The 18228-nt window shown below is 39.1% G+C and overlaps 1 protein-coding gene across 6 annotated transcripts in view; it reads left to right on the top strand.

Moving 5' to 3' along the window:
- Positions 1 to 18228, top strand: part of ARHGEF25 (Rho guanine nucleotide exchange factor 25) — an 89021-nt gene that overhangs the window by 53198 nt on the left and 17595 nt on the right. For all 6 annotated transcript variants that reach the window (XM_087956464.1, XM_087956463.1, XM_026673928.2 and 3 more), the window contains 8 exons: positions 5634 to 5944; positions 6668 to 6745; positions 9025 to 9152; positions 9688 to 9754; positions 13209 to 13312; positions 13799 to 13868; positions 15466 to 15555; positions 16390 to 16482. In XM_087956464.1, the coding sequence (XP_087812590.1) occupies positions 5634 to 5944; positions 6668 to 6745; positions 9025 to 9152; positions 9688 to 9754; positions 13209 to 13312; positions 13799 to 13868; positions 15466 to 15555; positions 16390 to 16482 (941 nt within the window). The remainder of the gene's footprint in view (positions 1 to 5633; positions 5945 to 6667; positions 6746 to 9024; positions 9153 to 9687; positions 9755 to 13208; positions 13313 to 13798; positions 13869 to 15465; positions 15556 to 16389; positions 16483 to 18228) is intronic.

Genomic DNA, 18228 nt, shown 5'->3' with positions numbered 1-18228 from the left:
CCATCACCCATAGAAGTAGCAGGAGGGATCTGAAGGAGATCAGCATTTAGCAACATATAGCTTATGTGAACATGGCTCTTGCACTCTTTCCTCTTGTTTTACTTCTGGAGAGCAGCCAGCGAGAATGGACTGGTATAATGTGTTGTTAAGACAGACTTGTACAAGCTATTTCTGACACACTGTTTTGAGGGTGGCCCCACCAATCACTAGCTTGGACCTCATAGATTCTTGATAGATCCCCGCTTCTTTTTTCTTTGTTCTCCCATGCCAGCAAAACTGGGAGGTTCGTCTGTTTGCCAGAGATGACGCTAGCCTTAAAGAGGGTGAGGCTGAGGTAACATGTGGTAGGATGCCATTAAAAACAGTATTTAAAAAAATATTTCATATTCCTCATACAATGCAAAGTGGATTTAAAATGCTTTGTGCCCCCATTTTCTATTAAAATGCTCAAAAAGTTACACCGCACAGAAAATGTTGACCCCGTTCTCTCACCAACGATACCCCTGATATCCGCCAGATATCAGGGGGAGGCCCAATTGTTTAATTGTTTAATTAGAAATGTCCCCACCTCAAAAAAATGTATGTTAGGGATAAAAGGTAATTGGCTTGTGGAATTAAAATAGTGAATGCATTCATTGAGGATGTGGCATACGCAGCCACATTTACAATTATCTAGACTAAGGGTAAATACAAACTACATAAACTGTTCTTAAAAGTGGTTCACACATGCATATATAGATACTACTTGCAAGCTTGGACCAGACAGCCAATTTGAACTTTTCTTTAAAGTCATTTGATTTTGAGAGTCTGTAAATAAAAACAAAAACAAAAACTGGAGCCCAGTAAAGCTGCTCTGATTTATTTCACTTTAGAGTGCAAATGAGAAGTCCTTTCCATTCTCCTTTCCATTAGCAGTCCTTACATAAGCTTTCAACCTTATCCTTGACTTGCTAGTTTTCTCTAGAAGTAATATTTTCTATGGAAGAACATTTAGTCAACACGAATTTCAGCACTTCAGGTACAGTATAGGCTTCAGATCATGGAGTAATAAGCAGCAGCGGTAAGAATGACATTACATGCTATATTTTGTGGGTGCAAGTTGTTTTCCCCCCCCCCCCAAGCCTTCATCCCAAGTAGACCATGGACATGTACAGAGCTGATTGGTTGCCATAGCAACACCCCTCACACTGTCGTGTTAGTTTCCTAGGTGGGTTTAGATGCCTGTGGCATTGGCTTGACACATCTCTACTTCCTGACGCAGGCAGTGTTATTTCAGGAGCAGGTGCCATGCCACTGTATTGAATTATGGCCCCTGGCTAAATGGGTTATTACTGCAATACAGTGGTTTTTTCATCCCTGAAAACAAGACTCCTTTATCTTGCTAGTTGCATTGGGACTATACTGCTGGCTTACAGATATTTATCGGAGTGTCTCCAGTGTGCATTTTCAGATATAATTCCATGCATTCAGGCTCACTTTATGAGAGTAAGCAGAAAATGGGCCAAAGTAGCCAAACCAAACGTTTCTGTTGAAACTAAGCATGACTACCCTGATTCGTTTTGAAACAGATATGGGGGAACTGCTTTTTCCACATATTTCTGGACTCCAGCTTGCAAGATCCCTAACCAGCATAGTCAATGGTGAAAGATTCCTGGAGTGGCAGTTCAACAACATCTGGAGAATAGAAACTCCTTGCAGATTTAAAGCACATTTGAATCATTTTTCATCAAATTCAGATTTTATGGTGATGTATGGTAAAAACTGCTCAAGCGGAGCCATATTTGAATCACTCTCCCATATCGTTTAAGTAATGTACACAGTCATACTGAATAGTTGATTACCAAATCTCAGGGATTTTTATGGAAATGAATCAGATACAGATTTCACACAACATCCCTGAACTTTTATGAATCAGGTTACAAGTATGTTCTAATATTTATAATGTAAATTAGGGCCAAGGAGACTTCAATTAATATATCCTCATAGGGTTATCAAACCCTATGAGCCTTCTCTCTCATCCTAGATCGAGGTGGGGAACAATGGCATAGCTGGCTCAGGAATTCTGGGAGCTGAAGTCCACAAATCATAAAAGGGCCATTGTTTCCCACCCTGAAGTAAGATGAGAGAGAGAGAGCTATAAGGAAGTTTATTGTTCCCCAACCTATTGTTCCTCAACCCTGCCTTAGATGGTAATTGTGAAGGATGAACTAGAAGGGACAGGGCTATGTATATTGCATAGAGTTCCATGAAGAAGGTGAGAAAATTAACAAAAACAACAAAAATTAATTCACCTGTGAGCCATCAGTTCTTGGTTCACAAATGTATGAATTTTACTTGATTTCCCTCCCCATGATTATATTAATTGATGGTTTTTGTCTGATGCACAGTAAAATAAAACTGTGTATGTGCTCTTTCATTCATAGATTCAGCCAATCATCAGACAATAAATAAACCCTAGATCTCAAGTACATATCAGTTTGTATGAATCTGGCATAAATCTGCATGCAATCATTTTACTATGTAGTCAGCTTGCAGTGTAACCCATGTTTATTGTCTTGTCCAGAATAAGATGTTATTGAGCTAGTAACTTTAGGATTTATTTGAAAAATCACCCATATTGTGTAGCTGATTTCATCACTGCTTCTGTACACAGCTCAATCAATCTACTTCCTCTCACAGAACTTGGATTGTGTAAATTTAGTCTTTATTCTCACCCAGTTGATTGCATTTTCATACATGCTCTATAAATATTAATGCATACAAATGAACACCTGCACCCATCAACCAGGGTTTAATTTAAACTTTATTTCATTATGTCAACTCACTACTAGAATATAGGAGAGGAATATTAATATCTTGTCTTTGCTTCAGATTTCAGTTTCTCTAGGCCCATCAGTTGCACTTAAATAAAGACTGTGTCTCCTAGGAAAATGGTTGTAGTCTTGCTCTTACTGAATCTTATGTCTTGATTAGAGGCATAAGCTACGCTTAAAAAAAACAAAACCCCATCCTGTTCATGAAATTGGTTGGGAAGGGAGAGAGAGAAACATTTTCAGTGCAAAATCATTCAGTTCACTTCAATATATGTCCTTAATATCAGGAGTGTTATTTGCTTTTAGTGAAATTGAGGCACCAGCCACTTGCAGTGGCTTTTCAACAGACTGGATGCTGAATTTGGGGAGAGCGAACTTTGTGTGACATATATGAAATAAATATGCAGGTGTTCTGTCATTTAAGAAAATATCCAAGCTACGCTGAAGTTTTTGCTAATTACATAGGACTATTGCTAATGCAACTTCTGATCATTTTCATATTGCATTGATGTTATCCCAACAGGGTTTACAATGAATACCTATAAAGCAGATGTGCTATAAGGCATTTTATTTGCTTGTTTATTTATTTATTTGATTGATTGATTTGGGTACCACCCAGTTCCAGATCAACTCTGGGTGCATGACAGTATGGACAAAATAGACAAAATAGCAAATACACTGAATACGATTAAGCTGTACAACTTTAAATAAGATGGTGAATCTGGCCAAAGATAGAAAAACACATATCACCCACCCAGCAAGGGGTACCAATCACCCTAGCTCACAATCTAGAAAGTCTTTTAGGTTTCCAGAATACCAACTGGCTACCAAATTTCAGGGGCAACCTCATTCCAGAGGGCAAGTACTGCCTTAGAGAAATCAAACTTCTGAGGTCTTGATAAATGACACTGCTTAACTTGAAAGACCTTGGAGCATGCCAATCCTGTTAGATCAAATCAGACATCAGGAGAGATAGGGCGTCCCACAAATAACCAGACCCCAAGCCACATGGGACTAAACGGGTCATAAACAGCATCTTGAATCCCATCCAGAAGCAGGCTGGCAACAAGTGCAACTTATGAAGCAGGGCTATCATGTGGCATAACACAACATGTTCCTCAGTGCCCAAACTGCTGCTTTCTCAATCATTTGAAGCTTCTGAGTGGGCTTCAAGAGCAGTTCCATGTAGAGCATATTGCAGTTCATACAAGGGGGCTGTCCTTATGCATAAGGACCTGCACTGATTTTTGAAACATAAAAGCGTAACATGAAATTTAGTATTCATTTCAAATAAGCTTGGAGAATGCAGAGGGATGCAATTAGAGTGGCTTCAGCTCTTTGACATTAATTAAGACCATTAACACCTGGTTGTTTAATGATGTGCAGATATCCCATTGCATTTTGTGACTGATTATATTGAAATAATGTTTTCTTGTTGACTTAGGATTTTTTAGTATTCATATTGGTGATTGGTTTCTTTGATTTTAATCCTGGTTATGAAGAATGCACATATGCTGCTTAGAGTTGAATACAAGTGAAGCATTCTATAAGCCTGAAAGATAAATAAACATCCGTCAAATTAGTTATTGAAGAAGTATCATGGGGTCTGTTTCCAAATGACTGGGTCCTAATTCCTACCAACTCTTAACTATGTACTCTAAATTTTCAGTATGGTCACCAGTTCAAATATGATTCAGAGACAAAAGAAAAACCTTACCATCCTTGCTACAAAGCATAAAATGATATTTCGATGCCTCTCTGACCCAAGCCTTGTTCAAATTAAACAAACACAAACTGTGTAAAAAAGCAAACCTTTTTTAATGCAGCGCTGGGAATTCTGCATTCCCAGCCAAGAGTCAGTTAAAACTAATTTTCCAATATCAAAAGCAAGCTCTTTCAAGGTTGTGAAAGGGTGCCAAGTACAGAAGACTAATTACTGATTAAATATCCACCGACAAGTTTCAAAACCAAGCCGGAGTAAGCAGGGCTTCGACAAGAACTCTGAGTCTAAAGAACTTCTTTGCTTCCTGCAAAGAATATATCCCCGAGGGCTGGCTTTTATCCCCTCTGGAAGGGGCCATCACCTTCCAGCCTTACTCCTGAGTCACCCTAGCTGCTTCAGCTGCTCTTTCCTTCGAGCAGCCCTGCACCCCACTCTCTAATAGTCCTGGGCCCATCCCTGCATCACCTGCAGGCCCCTCGTCTGAGTCCTCACTATCAGAGAGTTCTGCCATCCATACCTGCTGCCGGCGAACCATAACAGCCTCCAAGATTTTGTAATTCATATTTATTTCATGCTTTGGTCTTCAAATGCTGACAGAACATTGGCCCGCTTTCTGCTATCCATTTTCTTGATAACCATGAGAGCAAATAGTGCAGCATCTTTTTTTGAAGCTGGACAGGATTGAGCTTGATCAGTGTGTACATTAAGGCTAGCCAAAAGCCCCATGCATGCAGCAATGAATCCTATTATTGAAGGAAAATAGGATAATAAATGAACCAACAACATAGGAGGTTTCTCTGGGAAGGAAAAATAAAATAAAAAAATACAACAAAGGACATTTCCCACCTTACTACCTCAGGCTATTTCAACTGGATTTGTTTCTAAGTGCAACATGTATACTGCAACATTGAGTGATGATCCTGTCCTCGGTGAGAATGTATAGAATACCATAAAATATGCTTTCGTAACTAGTGGAAGGACTTCCAGATTATGGAGTATAACTTATTTGGCAGTCTTGAGTCCATTTACTTGAATGTTTCGCCTTGGCGCTTAACATTTGTCATGATGCACTCATTGTTTCTGTCTTCTTCTTGCAGATCCGTACTCTGTTGCAGGCAGTGATGGCAGCATCTCTGCCTCAGTGGCCTCAATCCAGCCACAGGCATCTAGCAGCTCAGCTCCCAGTTCCCCGGCTTCCCGCCACTCAGTTAGCACCCTCAAGAAATGGCTTACCAACCCTGTTCGCAAGCTAAGTGGTGGTGGGCTACCTCGGGGAGAACGCCCACTCAGGAAAACAGAAGGCCGGACAAGGCGCCACGGGCGCCAGGAGGAACGCAAGAGTATTGACCTAGGCCTCCTCAGCCAACCAGAGGGACCCTTTGCTGTTCCACAGGAGTCAATCAGCACTGTAAGAGCAAAGAAATGCATGCCTGTGCAAACAAAAGCTATTTTGTTCAGTCCCTCACTGCAAGGCAGGATTAGGCAGCCCCCAGCTCTGATAGAATAGTCCATTGAATCTAGGCTAGTTTCCTGCAATCCAGATGTCTGGTTGAGGATTCCCTAAATTAAGCTCCACAGATGTGGAGGGTACCCAAGTTGGGGAGGTTGATCTAGATTGCAAGACATAGAACAAATGGTTTGTTTGAGCAAACAAGACAACACACATGCTGTTGAAGAACACCAGCATCATGACGCACATGATACTATGAATCAGAGACATCTGATCACCTATTGCCGGTCAAAGTGAATTAGAAAGAGACAGCCTTCAAAATTGCATTGGATGATTGTCCTTTTTCATGTGTCAGTACAATAGCATTAGTTATTCTGGTTTGTCTTGTAACCTTTTTGTTAATATGGAGTTTCCTAGATGCATCTTGATGCCTTTAAAAAAAAACACTTTGATTTACAGAAAGGCTTGGATTAAGTGTGCTAATTTTGCTGGTAGAACAAACTGGCAGCTGTGTAGAGTATGGCCAGAGATTTCAGGTGCTAAAATTGTGTAATGATGTGAGGAGTAGTGCTGTTATCTAAAGGAAATTTAAAAGAGGAGGATCAGAAAGTTTTGTATATCTGTATATTTTATTATAAACCTGGTATGAAGTTGTTTGATACCCTTCCCTTATAATTTCAGGATGGCAATACTCATCTCCCAGACCTTCCCTTGCTCTCCAACCTGCTAGAAGGAGATGGCTTAAAAACACCCAGCCAGGTGGGTTGTGAAGGTGGGGGAGGCAGGAAGAAAAAAATGTCTTGAATTAGATGTTGTTCAATGCACATCTTGATGGATGATGTTATATTTAAGCAGACTTTAAAGAAGAATCAACTATTTTTCTGAAGCGGTGAACACATTTGGAATTTTAAGATCGAGCCACTATAAAATGTCTTCTTACTCCTGGAAGCAAATTTGGGAGGGTTTGTTTCACCAACCATCAGGATACTTTTATTTGTTTATTTATTTATTTCATTAAATATATATGCTGAGTTTATATAAATATAAATTTATGTATTTTTATCTTTTCTCTGGGAAGGTCAATACAGTTCCTACAACATTAGGATATAGGCTAGAAATCTCCAAAATTGTACTCTTGTTGCCTAGCTTGGTTCAGAAAAATACTTTGACATTGAAGTTAAATATTTGCAACTCATGCAGTTAGTGTTGCATGAAATGAGGTTAGCTGCAGCCAAAGGCAGTCAAAGAATAGTTTAGCTGGACAATCTTATGATGACTTCTTTAACTGGTCTCAGTTCTGATTTAAAGCCTATTTTCTCTCCTTTTCTTTTTCTTTCCCTTCTTGAGCCAATTTCCCTTTTTAAAGAATTATGTCATCTTCATAGAAACCAATATGTACTTTACTTACAGTTCAGGAATACCAATATTCAAAAGGAGCTAGGAGAAAAGAAATTATTCTGTATACCATGAGAGCAATTAAAAAAGAAAGTAAAATAAAAATGGCAGCAACAGAGCTGAGGTTAAGGGAATCTTCTAAAATCTCAAAACCACCTAACTTATTAAGTTGGTAACTGCTAATAATAACCCTTCCTTGTGCATGTAGGGTTTCTTATCTGAATAGTTAGATGGGATAACTTTATATGTAAGGTCCCAAATTTAATCCTTTGTCTTACTTAAATACAAGATTCAAGTGAAAAACTGATGGAGCTACAGCCATTGTGTTTAAGTAGTATATGACTATTAGACTAGGTGTATCTAATCTTTTGGCTTGCCTCACTGCATTGAGTGAAAAGGAATTGTCTTGGACCGCATATAAAATATATAATATAGTTAATATATGTATACAATACATAACAAACTTTTTTCATTTTAAAATATATTTATTATGATCTTGTGGGAGCCCATTACTGGGGGTCCAGGGTTATATGCAGCCTGTAGGCCATGGGTTGGATATACCTGGTTTAGACTATCGGATTGATTCCACATAAGATAGGTTCTTATGTTCAAATGAAGCCCACTGTTACTCAGAAGTTTATATGTAAAAATTTCTGACTACAAACAGACTATTAATGCTTTATTGACCAAAACATTATTAGCAAATTTCAAAACATATTTGTAATAGGCATTCATTGATTTATAATAATACTATGTTGATTTGAAGTTTAAAAGCCATAATAGTTAGGTAAGGTGGAAAAAGTTTGATGTTTCCATATAAATCTTTCTCTAACAAAATATAGAACGAAACAGGTTGCACTCAAGAACCACAGAATTCAACAATACTTTCATTGTGAATTTTGGCAGGCATCAGAGAAGGGTGAATGTCTAGTTTTTACAAATAACATCAGTTTTGGAAATTGAGGTAAATCTTATTGAGAAGCAGTGCTTGATTTGCTCGCAGATTATATACCTCTTTAACTTTTTAAAAACAGTTGACCTGAGAACCAAATCCAAATAAACCAGTTTTGCTTTCCGCATATACTGTATGTGGAAAACAAGGCATTAAAATTGGGAGGGCTTTTTGGTTTGGTTTGGTTTAAAAAGAAATGGGTTCTGTAACTTTCTTTTCTTTGGCAAAGAATCAATTACCTGCCTCCAGTAATTTGGAGCATTAGTGTATTTTCTTTCCCTTTGGGATTTTTGTTACCGCAAAACTTGGAACAGTTCATGGTGGGTCAGCAATTTGCTTTATTTACCTCATAACTTCTAAAATTTCAGAAGTGAAGAGGTTTTAAATTGCTTTTCAGAAGCTGGGAAATCAAAAGGGATATATGCCCAATGTCAATAGTGTCCAGCATCAAAAACAAGTAATCTGCTCCAAACCGGAAAAATGAACTTGGATTTTTTTTATTAATATTCCTTCCTGTGCATCATCAAACTCCTCATATTCTGAATGACATTAGAGGAAATGAGACACTACAGTAACTCTTCTTGCTTGAGTAAAATGTTTTGAGTTGCCTTGAATCCCAAACCTGCCTTTTAACCTATTATTGTCTACTGCAAATTTTAACATGTAATGGAATCTTTTCTTTTTTCGGCAGGATCCTGAGCCCTCTCTGCTCCCCACTGATCCCAGAACTCCAGAGTCTACCTTGGAGCCTCTTGTGCAACCCACAAACTCTGAGGAGCAGGAAGAGGAGGAGAGGCATAGTGCCTTAGAAAAGAGTATGTAAGTGATATTCCTTGGTGCAGTAGCTTACAACCATGATGGGAGAAAGGGACAAAGACAAAACTAGGTGGAAGGCCAATGTAGCAGACATTGGCCCAAGACCCTTAGGATATAGAAAAGCACAGAGGCACAAATTTAATGTAGGTGAAACAAGAGTTATTTCATAGCTTTTGTACTCAGGGTATATCCCATCAAGTCCTAAGTCTTCATTCCAAATGTGCTAGGACTACATGCTATATAGAACCAGTTGTTAATTATGCATCAACATTCCTGTAATACTTCAGGAAAAACTGGCTCCTTAGATATTTGCATCATACTTGCTCTATCACATCTTAAGCAGCTTGCAAACAAGGTCCTTTCTCTGAGTCATACAAGAGTCTCCTCTGCATAGAGAAGGCTTGACTGTATGTCTGTAAGTGGCACATGTGTGCAGAATAAGAAGATGGGAGGGATGCCGTGCATAAGAAAAGAGGGGAAAGGGCTCACACAATGCATTTCCTTCCCCTTAGACACTGCTGCTTCGTCTTGTCTGCAGGTTTGTTCTCAGGGAGTTGATTGAAACCGAGAAGATGTACGTGGAAGACCTGGGCCAGATTGTGGAGGTGCACACACATACTCTACATCTTAGACACTAATTCCCTATCCATCAGCGGGTCATCTCCAGATCTTTTGGGATCTTGGGAAAAGTATTTTCCCTCCTCCAAAGAGAGTAGATTGCTTGAGACTGCCTGTCTTCTTGCTTGACAAGAGCAGAAGAAAAAGAAAATTAATGCTTGATTCTAATCTTCAGTCTGAAGAGCCATTCAAGTAACTATGGACTGACCCAGGGCAAACCCTGTGTGATTGGGGATTTGTTGCATTGCCACCCAAGCTCCTTTGAGGTTTGAAAACCTCAGTATCTTACGAAGAGAAGACTTTTCCCTTCAATTTTTTGTCTCCTCTAGTCTGTGTCTCATTTTTTTGAGATGGGGCTAGCCATGTCCCGAAGTTCATACTGGTAGTATATTAAATTTTGACAAAGTTTTGGTGAAAGTAAAATCCCAAAGATTCAAATGAGAAGTGGTTGCATGCTTTTGGGTACCAAATATATATTGGCTACTGGAGGAAACATAAAACAGGGTGGAATGTAATATCCTGTAGAGAGCACATTATTTTACAATGCGATATTCTTTTGAATGTCTTAATTGTAAATTTTAACATTGAATCAGCTTGTTGTGTTTACTTCCATTTTGGGCCCTATTTATTTATTTCCATCTTCAATTGCTTGTCTTTCAAACTAGCAACCAGTCTACCCTCTTATGTCTTGACTAGTTGTGTACAAATTGTTTGACATTCAAACTCAGCTTGAAAAGCCCTGATTTTTAATTCAAAATCTATTTCAATCCTAACTATATGTGGGTCAAACATGAAACAACTGCTTCATTTAGAATTGGAATTAGAATTCAGAAATAGAAATGTTTGCATATCTCTACGTTTGACTGCTGCAATGCAAGGCGAGTAACATTTTTATAGTCAGGAATTTTATTTATTAAAATCACATTTTTGTGCCAGGCTGGAACTGTTGGCTTCTTTTATATCTCTTTTGAAAATTCGATAAGGTTTTACTTAAAAGCTAAAATATTTGGGCTCATTGTATTGAAGGCTTGTTTTGGAAGAAGTGTATTAGGAAAACAGTGCTAATATTAGCCTTTCAGTACTGAATATCACTGATTTTATCTTCAGTATTCAGCAACAGAATTGGAGTAGGCCAGGCCAGGAGTGTCTAACTCAGGGCCCACAGACCGAATCCGGCCTGTGTGGCCATCCTGGAAATTGTAAGGGGACAGCCCGTGTTGCTTCGGCCTGGCCCACGCTATCCCAGTGGGCGCATATGTGCACAGGAGACAGCAGGAGCACATGCGCATAGGCCTGGCCCGGTAGCTGCATGTGCACACAGGAGGCGGCTGTGATGGGGGCAGGGCCTGTGCACGCATGCGTCTGCCAACTCTGTGTGCACATGTGCCCACCGACTGCTGCACATGCATGTGCCCACCAACTCCTCCCCACACCACTAGCCCATGGAGGACAACTAGAACACTGATCTGGCCCACAAGGAAATTGAGTTTGACACCCCTGATCTAGGCTGTCAAAAAGAGGAAGTTGATGGTTGCATGGAGGCTGCTTGTTCACCACATTATAGTTTTCTGAACAGCTGAGATTACAGTACTCAACTGGATCACTTACTGTATATCCAACTTTATTATTGATGCCTTTATGGTACAGTATTTTCAATGGCTGGCAGAGCAGAACCTCCCTTTACAATAATTCTTCCTTAACAAGTCTTGTGCTTACGCACGTTTTTACAATATCAGTGATCTTGAGTTTTTCATCAATGCATCTCAGGCAGGCCAGTAATTTCCTGGATGTTATTTTCTTTTTTCCTCTCCCTCAACTCCAACCCATTTCTTTTAAAAAATATTGCTAATATATTGGCTGCCTTCCAAGTTCTCTGTTAAGAAGTCTGATTTAAGAGATGTTACACATTTGATCTCGTGCTGCAGCAGTTCCTCAACTGTTCTTTAAGACCTGTTGGGTGAATGCAAAGCCCTGATCCATTTTGAGAAAAAAAATGTATTCATTTTCAATCAATTCTGATTCAGGCATGGGTACACTTCCAGCAACTTTTATAGTAAAGACCAACGTACAAAATTCATTTGATTCATTTGCCAATTTCCCTGACTCCTATAATGACTTTTTCTATATTGTCGTCATGTAATGGTTTCATTGCTCTTCCTGCTTCTTATATTTTTAACTTGTATTAAAGCAATACAAGTTATGTGTTTAATATCTTTAACAACTGGTTTTTCATTTTCTGCATTTTTAAAATATTTTGTCAGACACAATTATTTTGCAAAATGTGAGTTCAGTTACACCTTTTCTTGAGTTGGGCAAAACCTCCCTTTATAATAAAATAATGCTTCCTTTTATAGTTTACTGACTTTAATTTTCTGTGTGCTTATTGCTGATCTGTCTTCTTCCATTCCTCCTCCTCTTCAACTTGTTACCCACTTTATGTGAGCTTCTGTTACTACATATCTAAAATGAATTTGTGTTTTATTTTAAAGTGTCCTCAGTTCAATACTGCCAATGAGTTATTTCTTGCTGAACTCTCCCATTTTTGCAATAATTCAAATTTTTCCGGTTTATAGCACTATAGTCATAGAGATTTGGTTTAATGGAGAGGATAGTACAGAAATAATTCTTGAACTTTGGTGAATACCAAAATACCAAGTAATGGAAGAAAAGGTAGCAGTAATGCGTGTCCCTTCCTTGTCAGTCATCATATTTTCTGAAGTCCTTGAAAAAGAGCACCTGTTTGCTTCTTTTTGTGCAGTTCAACTTTTTTTTCTCCAACTAATAAAAGCACTAGAGAGGAAATATAAATCAATCTCAACATAGTATAGTATTCCCCAGATTTTTTAGTTTTAAACTCCAATAAGCTGTTTACTTTGAGATATCGTTAACTGGAGTAATGGGAATTAAAGTCCAAGCAAAATATGGAGACAAAATGCCTATCCTACTATAAAGTATATTACATTCTAGATAAGAATTTTTGAGTTTGTAATGCAACTTGGCACAAACTTGGTATTTATACCATGTTCGAGGTAAATAACTTGATCTTTGTTTTAGTAGGTCAGCATGTTGTTAACCATGTCTCCCTGTAGACAAAAGGCATGTTACCACCCCAAAAATCTCCTGTGACATATTTCATTGAAAGATATTTTAAAATGGGAAGACTTTTTTTTTAAAGGAAATTGGCTAGCTCTGCTCTCATTGAGGAATCTGTGATGTGTTTCTGAATATCAGGGATTCTCAGGGATTCCTCAGAACCGTGGTTGCTATAAATAAGATATATGCACACGTACTCCCTTTCTCCCACTGACCAAGTCAGAGCCCATCACCTGTACTTTCTGTCAGGGCAGGAATTCTGTCTTATTTCCTCCTTTGTTTACTCCTTCCATCTTTCAAAGAAGAAACAAACTAGGGTCCCTCTAGCCTCTTCTTCTGATTTTGCAGGGCTATATGGTGACCATGAATACCCGTGGCATCCCTGAGAGTATGAAGGGCAAGGATAAGATCATCTTTGGGAACATCCACCAGATCTATGACTGGCATAAAGAGTGAGTGAACAAACAAAGCAGTCATTTCTGGGTAGAGCATGGCATGTGGTATTAATGGAACTTTCTATTGAACCTGTGGGGTCTAGGTAGAACTTTCCAATAATCAGGCCAAATGGCTGTAATGGGAACTGTAGTCCAGTGGTCATATCTGGGTGAAATCTGGTGTAACTTTGGATTATTACAAGGGTTAATAGTGACCCAGTGATTACCTATCTAGGTGAGTGTGGCCAATATGAAATTATGAAGATAAGGGGCAAGAACTTTGATGGGCCGCTATCTTATGGTTGAATGGATTACTGATCCTCTTTCCTTTGTTTCCCAAAAGAATCCAGTCCTAAGAAGGACTTTTATTTCTTAGCCTCCATTGAAAAGCACTTTGGTTTGAATCTGGCATATAAAAGATGGGGAGGGAGGAATGGGAGGGATGGGACAAAGGCACCTATCTCATGGATACCATATCTGCTCCCTCTCCTCCCCCAACTACAGTTATTTACTCAAGCAGCTGGAGAAATGTCTGGAGGATCCTGATCTTCTGGCTGAGCTGTTCATAAAGCACGTGAGTCCCTACATTCGGAGGGTAGAAAAGCTGTCGAAAAAGAAGCAGAATGGTTAAATGGCATTTCTGAATCGAGGGACATATATTTCTAGTTTCTAAAGGCCGAGATAAAACAATTACCCTTTTCATTTGCATTAAAACATTTTCAGAATGGCCATGGTCAGATGCGGAATGCTGACCTAGATAGAGCTTTTGTTTGATTGAATCATCTAATTCCTCTGGAAAGCATGTCCAGTAGCTTCTTAACTCGGGGATTGTGCAAGTTTAAGTATAAAAGAGGAAATCTGTTACTCATCTTAAGAAAGCTAGATGCTCTAATGATGATGATATTGATCCCTTTTTCTTATCAAGCATTTGTTAGCCTGACCTGTGCCATATTTAATAGAAGAGATTTTTCATTGTCTAGGAATATTGGTAATTATTGTCCCACAACTGGTCTAGGAATATTGTCTAGGAATATTGGTAATTATTGTCCCACAATTGGTAATTATTGTCCCACAACTGGTGATAATAGCCTGATAACAGTGCAAATGAAATGAGGTATAGAGTTGTAAAGTGGAATGTTATTTACATGTGGCACAGACTTCCCCACTTTGTTGCATTTTAAATCTCATAATCCTCAAGCACCATAACCTTTGACCATTCAGTTGGTGATTATGGGAGTCATCAATTGTATGATGGTTGGAGAAAGAAACATTCTTCTAATAGAATGAAGGTGGAATTGACTATACCATGTCAAAGGCTACACCTGCCCTAGTCAAGTTCATGCTGCAGAAGAACATTTAATAAAACAATTTCAGTATACAGTAATGAAGAACTCTGAACGCTATTTATAAATTCAAAAAGCATCTTTGAAAACTAGGAGCTTTGCTGCCTGAGATCAGATAGCTTTGTACTTTTTTTAAAAAAAACAGGGCTACATTCTAAATAATATCAAACTCCAAAGAGAGGAGAGTTGCCATGAATCATTCACACCCTGTCTGAATCTTGTTTTTCACAAAATTATTTTGTTATTGCCCCAATGAATTACCATGATTAACCCATAGTTCACCTTTGTAAAAGGAAACTTCGGTAAAATGAGATATTTTTCCTAGCCTACTATTTAACTGTAGTAATTCAACAAAATAAACTGCTATAATTCAACAAAATTGACTGTAATCATTCAACAAAACAAGGTCTGGTCCCAAATAAATGTGAAGTATATACATATATATTTATATAAACAATCAGAAAAAATATTACATTTATTTCTTAGTAAGTATGCATATTCAGTGGTTACAACTACAAGCTGTGAACTACAAGTTATGAAAATTATACATGCCTTGCTTATGATCTGCCAGAGGAAGCTAATTCTGAGTTTCCCCAAGCATTATTGGAAGCATTATAGAAACAAATGCTGGCTTAAGCATAGATAACGATGAAACAATTAAAAAAAAGCCCCAAAGGCAAAGACAGCATGTGCTATAAAGTAAGATTTTCATCAGAACTTGTAACTTGTATAAATTGCTCAGGAGGTTTGGACCTGGCTCTTTAACATACACGTTGTTAAAATTTTATCCAAAGTGTTCCACTGAACTGTTTCCCTGTTGTATTCTAGGAGCGCCGATTGCACATGTATGTTGTTTACTGTCAGAACAAACCCAAATCTGAGCATATTGTTTCTGAGTTTATTGACACTTACTTTGAGGTAAGGGGCTATGTGCCTTGACTGCTGCTTTGTTCTTTCTTCCTGCCCTCAGCTTCTACCACATAACTTGCTTGTGTCTGACTCATCTCCTGCCGGCATAAGGGACCTTTGATTTTGTGCTGTTGTGTGCCCCTTTCTCAGCCAACGCAGATGAACTCCAGGGTACCTGGCAACCTCTTTTGGTCCTGTCACCTAGCAGCTCCCATCTTGAGGAGAAACATTTGTATGGAGCCATTGCCACCCAACACATCTGCCTCTTCTTGCACACTACCACACATTCATCTTAATGTGGGTAGGCAATGATTTGCGAAACCCATGGGAATTAACTCCTGGCATCTGTTAGCCGTAATTGAGGTGAGAACTCCTGGTTGAGGGAGACTTTAAAAGCCATGTACCATCAGAGGTTGCCTGTATTAACTATTTAGATTGGCATAAGGAGTAGATGAGCAGCTGTTGACTGGCCCCAGGCTGTCTTTTCTCTCAGAAATACCTGTCCTTGAGCTAAGGGTTGGGAAAGGAAGGTCTTTTGAAAGACTGGTGAATTTCCTATCCCTAGGGTCCTTCTGCTCAGAGATAAAGAATAGTAGACTACAAATGTTTTTCTATGCTAAGCTCCATTCTAAATATGTAAGAGTGTGAAGCTGCTTTTAAATGTTAATTATTTTTTTTTTTTGGTCCCATCTTGCTTTCGCAAGTCTCTAATACTTGTCTTTCACTTGCAGGTGTCCTTTTAAAGCATGTCACATTTTGTGTGGTATCTGTATAGCATGCACAGTCAATCTCCCACACATTTTTTTTTACAGACTTGGCTGAACATCGATTTCTCTTTTCCAGGAACTGAAGCAGGAATTGGGGCATCGCCTGCAGCTCAATGATTTACTTATCAAGCCCGTACAGCGGATCATGAAATACCAACTGCTGCTCAAGGTGCTGAAGCAGAAAGTGGATTGTTGATCTCCAAAGCTAAGGGCAAAAAAGACTGATCTCCAAAGATCTCCAAAGCCGAAGGCAAATCCAGCAAGGAAGAATCTATACACGTATTTCCTGCTGATCTTTAAAGAGCAAGCTTCCCTACTAGCCTGTTATTCTCCAGATGGCTGAAACTTCAATGGCCTTAACTCCCCATTAATAACACGAATGCCCATCTGGAGAGTAGCAGGTTGGAGGTGGCTGCTGTAGAATCCAGAGGGGAACAATTGGTGAAAAGGAGCTCCTAACAACATCTGGGTTTTCTCTAGGGCAGTCGGCCAGTGAAATGTCCCAAAAGGAGTGGCCACTCCATCTGGTAGAGTTCCCTCACCCCCTACTGGACATTATTTCTATCTAATTCCCCCAGAGTGAAAACAGGGATTCAGACTGAGGCGCAATTCCACCCTGCAGCCTAAGCCATTTGTTTCTTAATGTCAGCTTCAGAAATTCTACTCTGGACAAGGGCCAAGTTCCAATTAGCCTTTTAAAATATTTTTTTTAATCCCACCTTTATTGTTTTTTTAATAAGTCACTCAAGGCAGCCAACACACCTAATATTCCTTCCTCCTCCTATTTTCCCCACAACAATAACCTTATAGGTAGGTTGGGCTGATGGACAGTGATTGGCCCAAAGTCACCCTATCAGATTTCATGCTTTAAGGTCCTTCTGTGAGGAAGATGGGTGGTTTAAAAATGTAATGAATAAATAAGCTCAAGTCTTCTTTGTTGATTGGCTCCTGTGGGCACTGCCTGTGCCTGCCTTCTTTTAGAGATTGATTCCTAATATATAATATATAATTATAATATATAATAATATATAAGTCCTGATGCCTTGCCTTTGCTTCTCCAGATGTTTGCAGGCATGGATACCTTCCCCTTTCCCTTCTCATGTTACTTCCTTTGACACAAATGCAGATCCTTTCTGGGAGTTTTTCACCCCCTTTATGATACTTTTGTAGTTCCAATGACACAATTGTATCAAAGCAATAGGGACCATTTTTTCTGTAGGACCATGGAAAGGGGAGCAAGGAAGAACTGTTCATTTATCTTCACAGAAATAAAATAGCAATGTTCCTACATTGCAGTGCAAAGATCGTCAAATTAAATGAAAGGCCGGGAAGGGAAAGCCCAGATGCAGGAATACTAAGGAAATGGGTTGGAAAGAAAGGAGAGTCTGGACAGAAAGAGCAAATCGTTAAAGTATCCTCTCCTCAACCCTAAAAGCTTGTATTCCATTCAGTCTTTATCTTCACCAAGAGATGTAAAGATGGAATGAAGCACACACTTATAGGGATGAGGATGTTTCAGTGATTGTTAGATCAGTTGCAGGGTTATTTTTAAAATTAACAACTTGCAACTGCTGTCCAATAAACAACATAATATCGCAGCAGCAAAGGACAGGATGACCCATTAGAGGAGAGGCAGTGTGTGCCAGGCACCAGAGCCAGTCAGAACTGCTCTTGGAACAAAATGAAGCATGGAGACCATCCTTTCTGAAGAACCCAGGATGGCTTGAGTTGAAAACAGTAGTTTTGAATTGAAGATGGGAAAAATGAGAGGGGCGAGGGGGCATTTGGAATGGAATGAGAGAGGAGAACAGTCATCCATTCCTGCACTTAGAAAGCAATGAGTTTGCCTGCACTAGTAATGAGCCAAACAGAAAGTATGCATCTACCCAGTTCAGACATTAATGGCAACAAATTT

This window comes from Notechis scutatus, chromosome 2 (assembly GCF_049901735.1).
Source record: "Notechis scutatus isolate UNSWTSFEM ecotype Mainland chromosome 2, rNotScu1.2, whole genome shotgun sequence".
NCBI lineage: Eukaryota > Metazoa > Chordata > Lepidosauria > Squamata > Elapidae > Notechis > Notechis scutatus.
The sequence above is the reverse complement of the archived record's forward strand: the minus strand, read 5'-3'. Positions and strand labels throughout refer to the sequence as shown.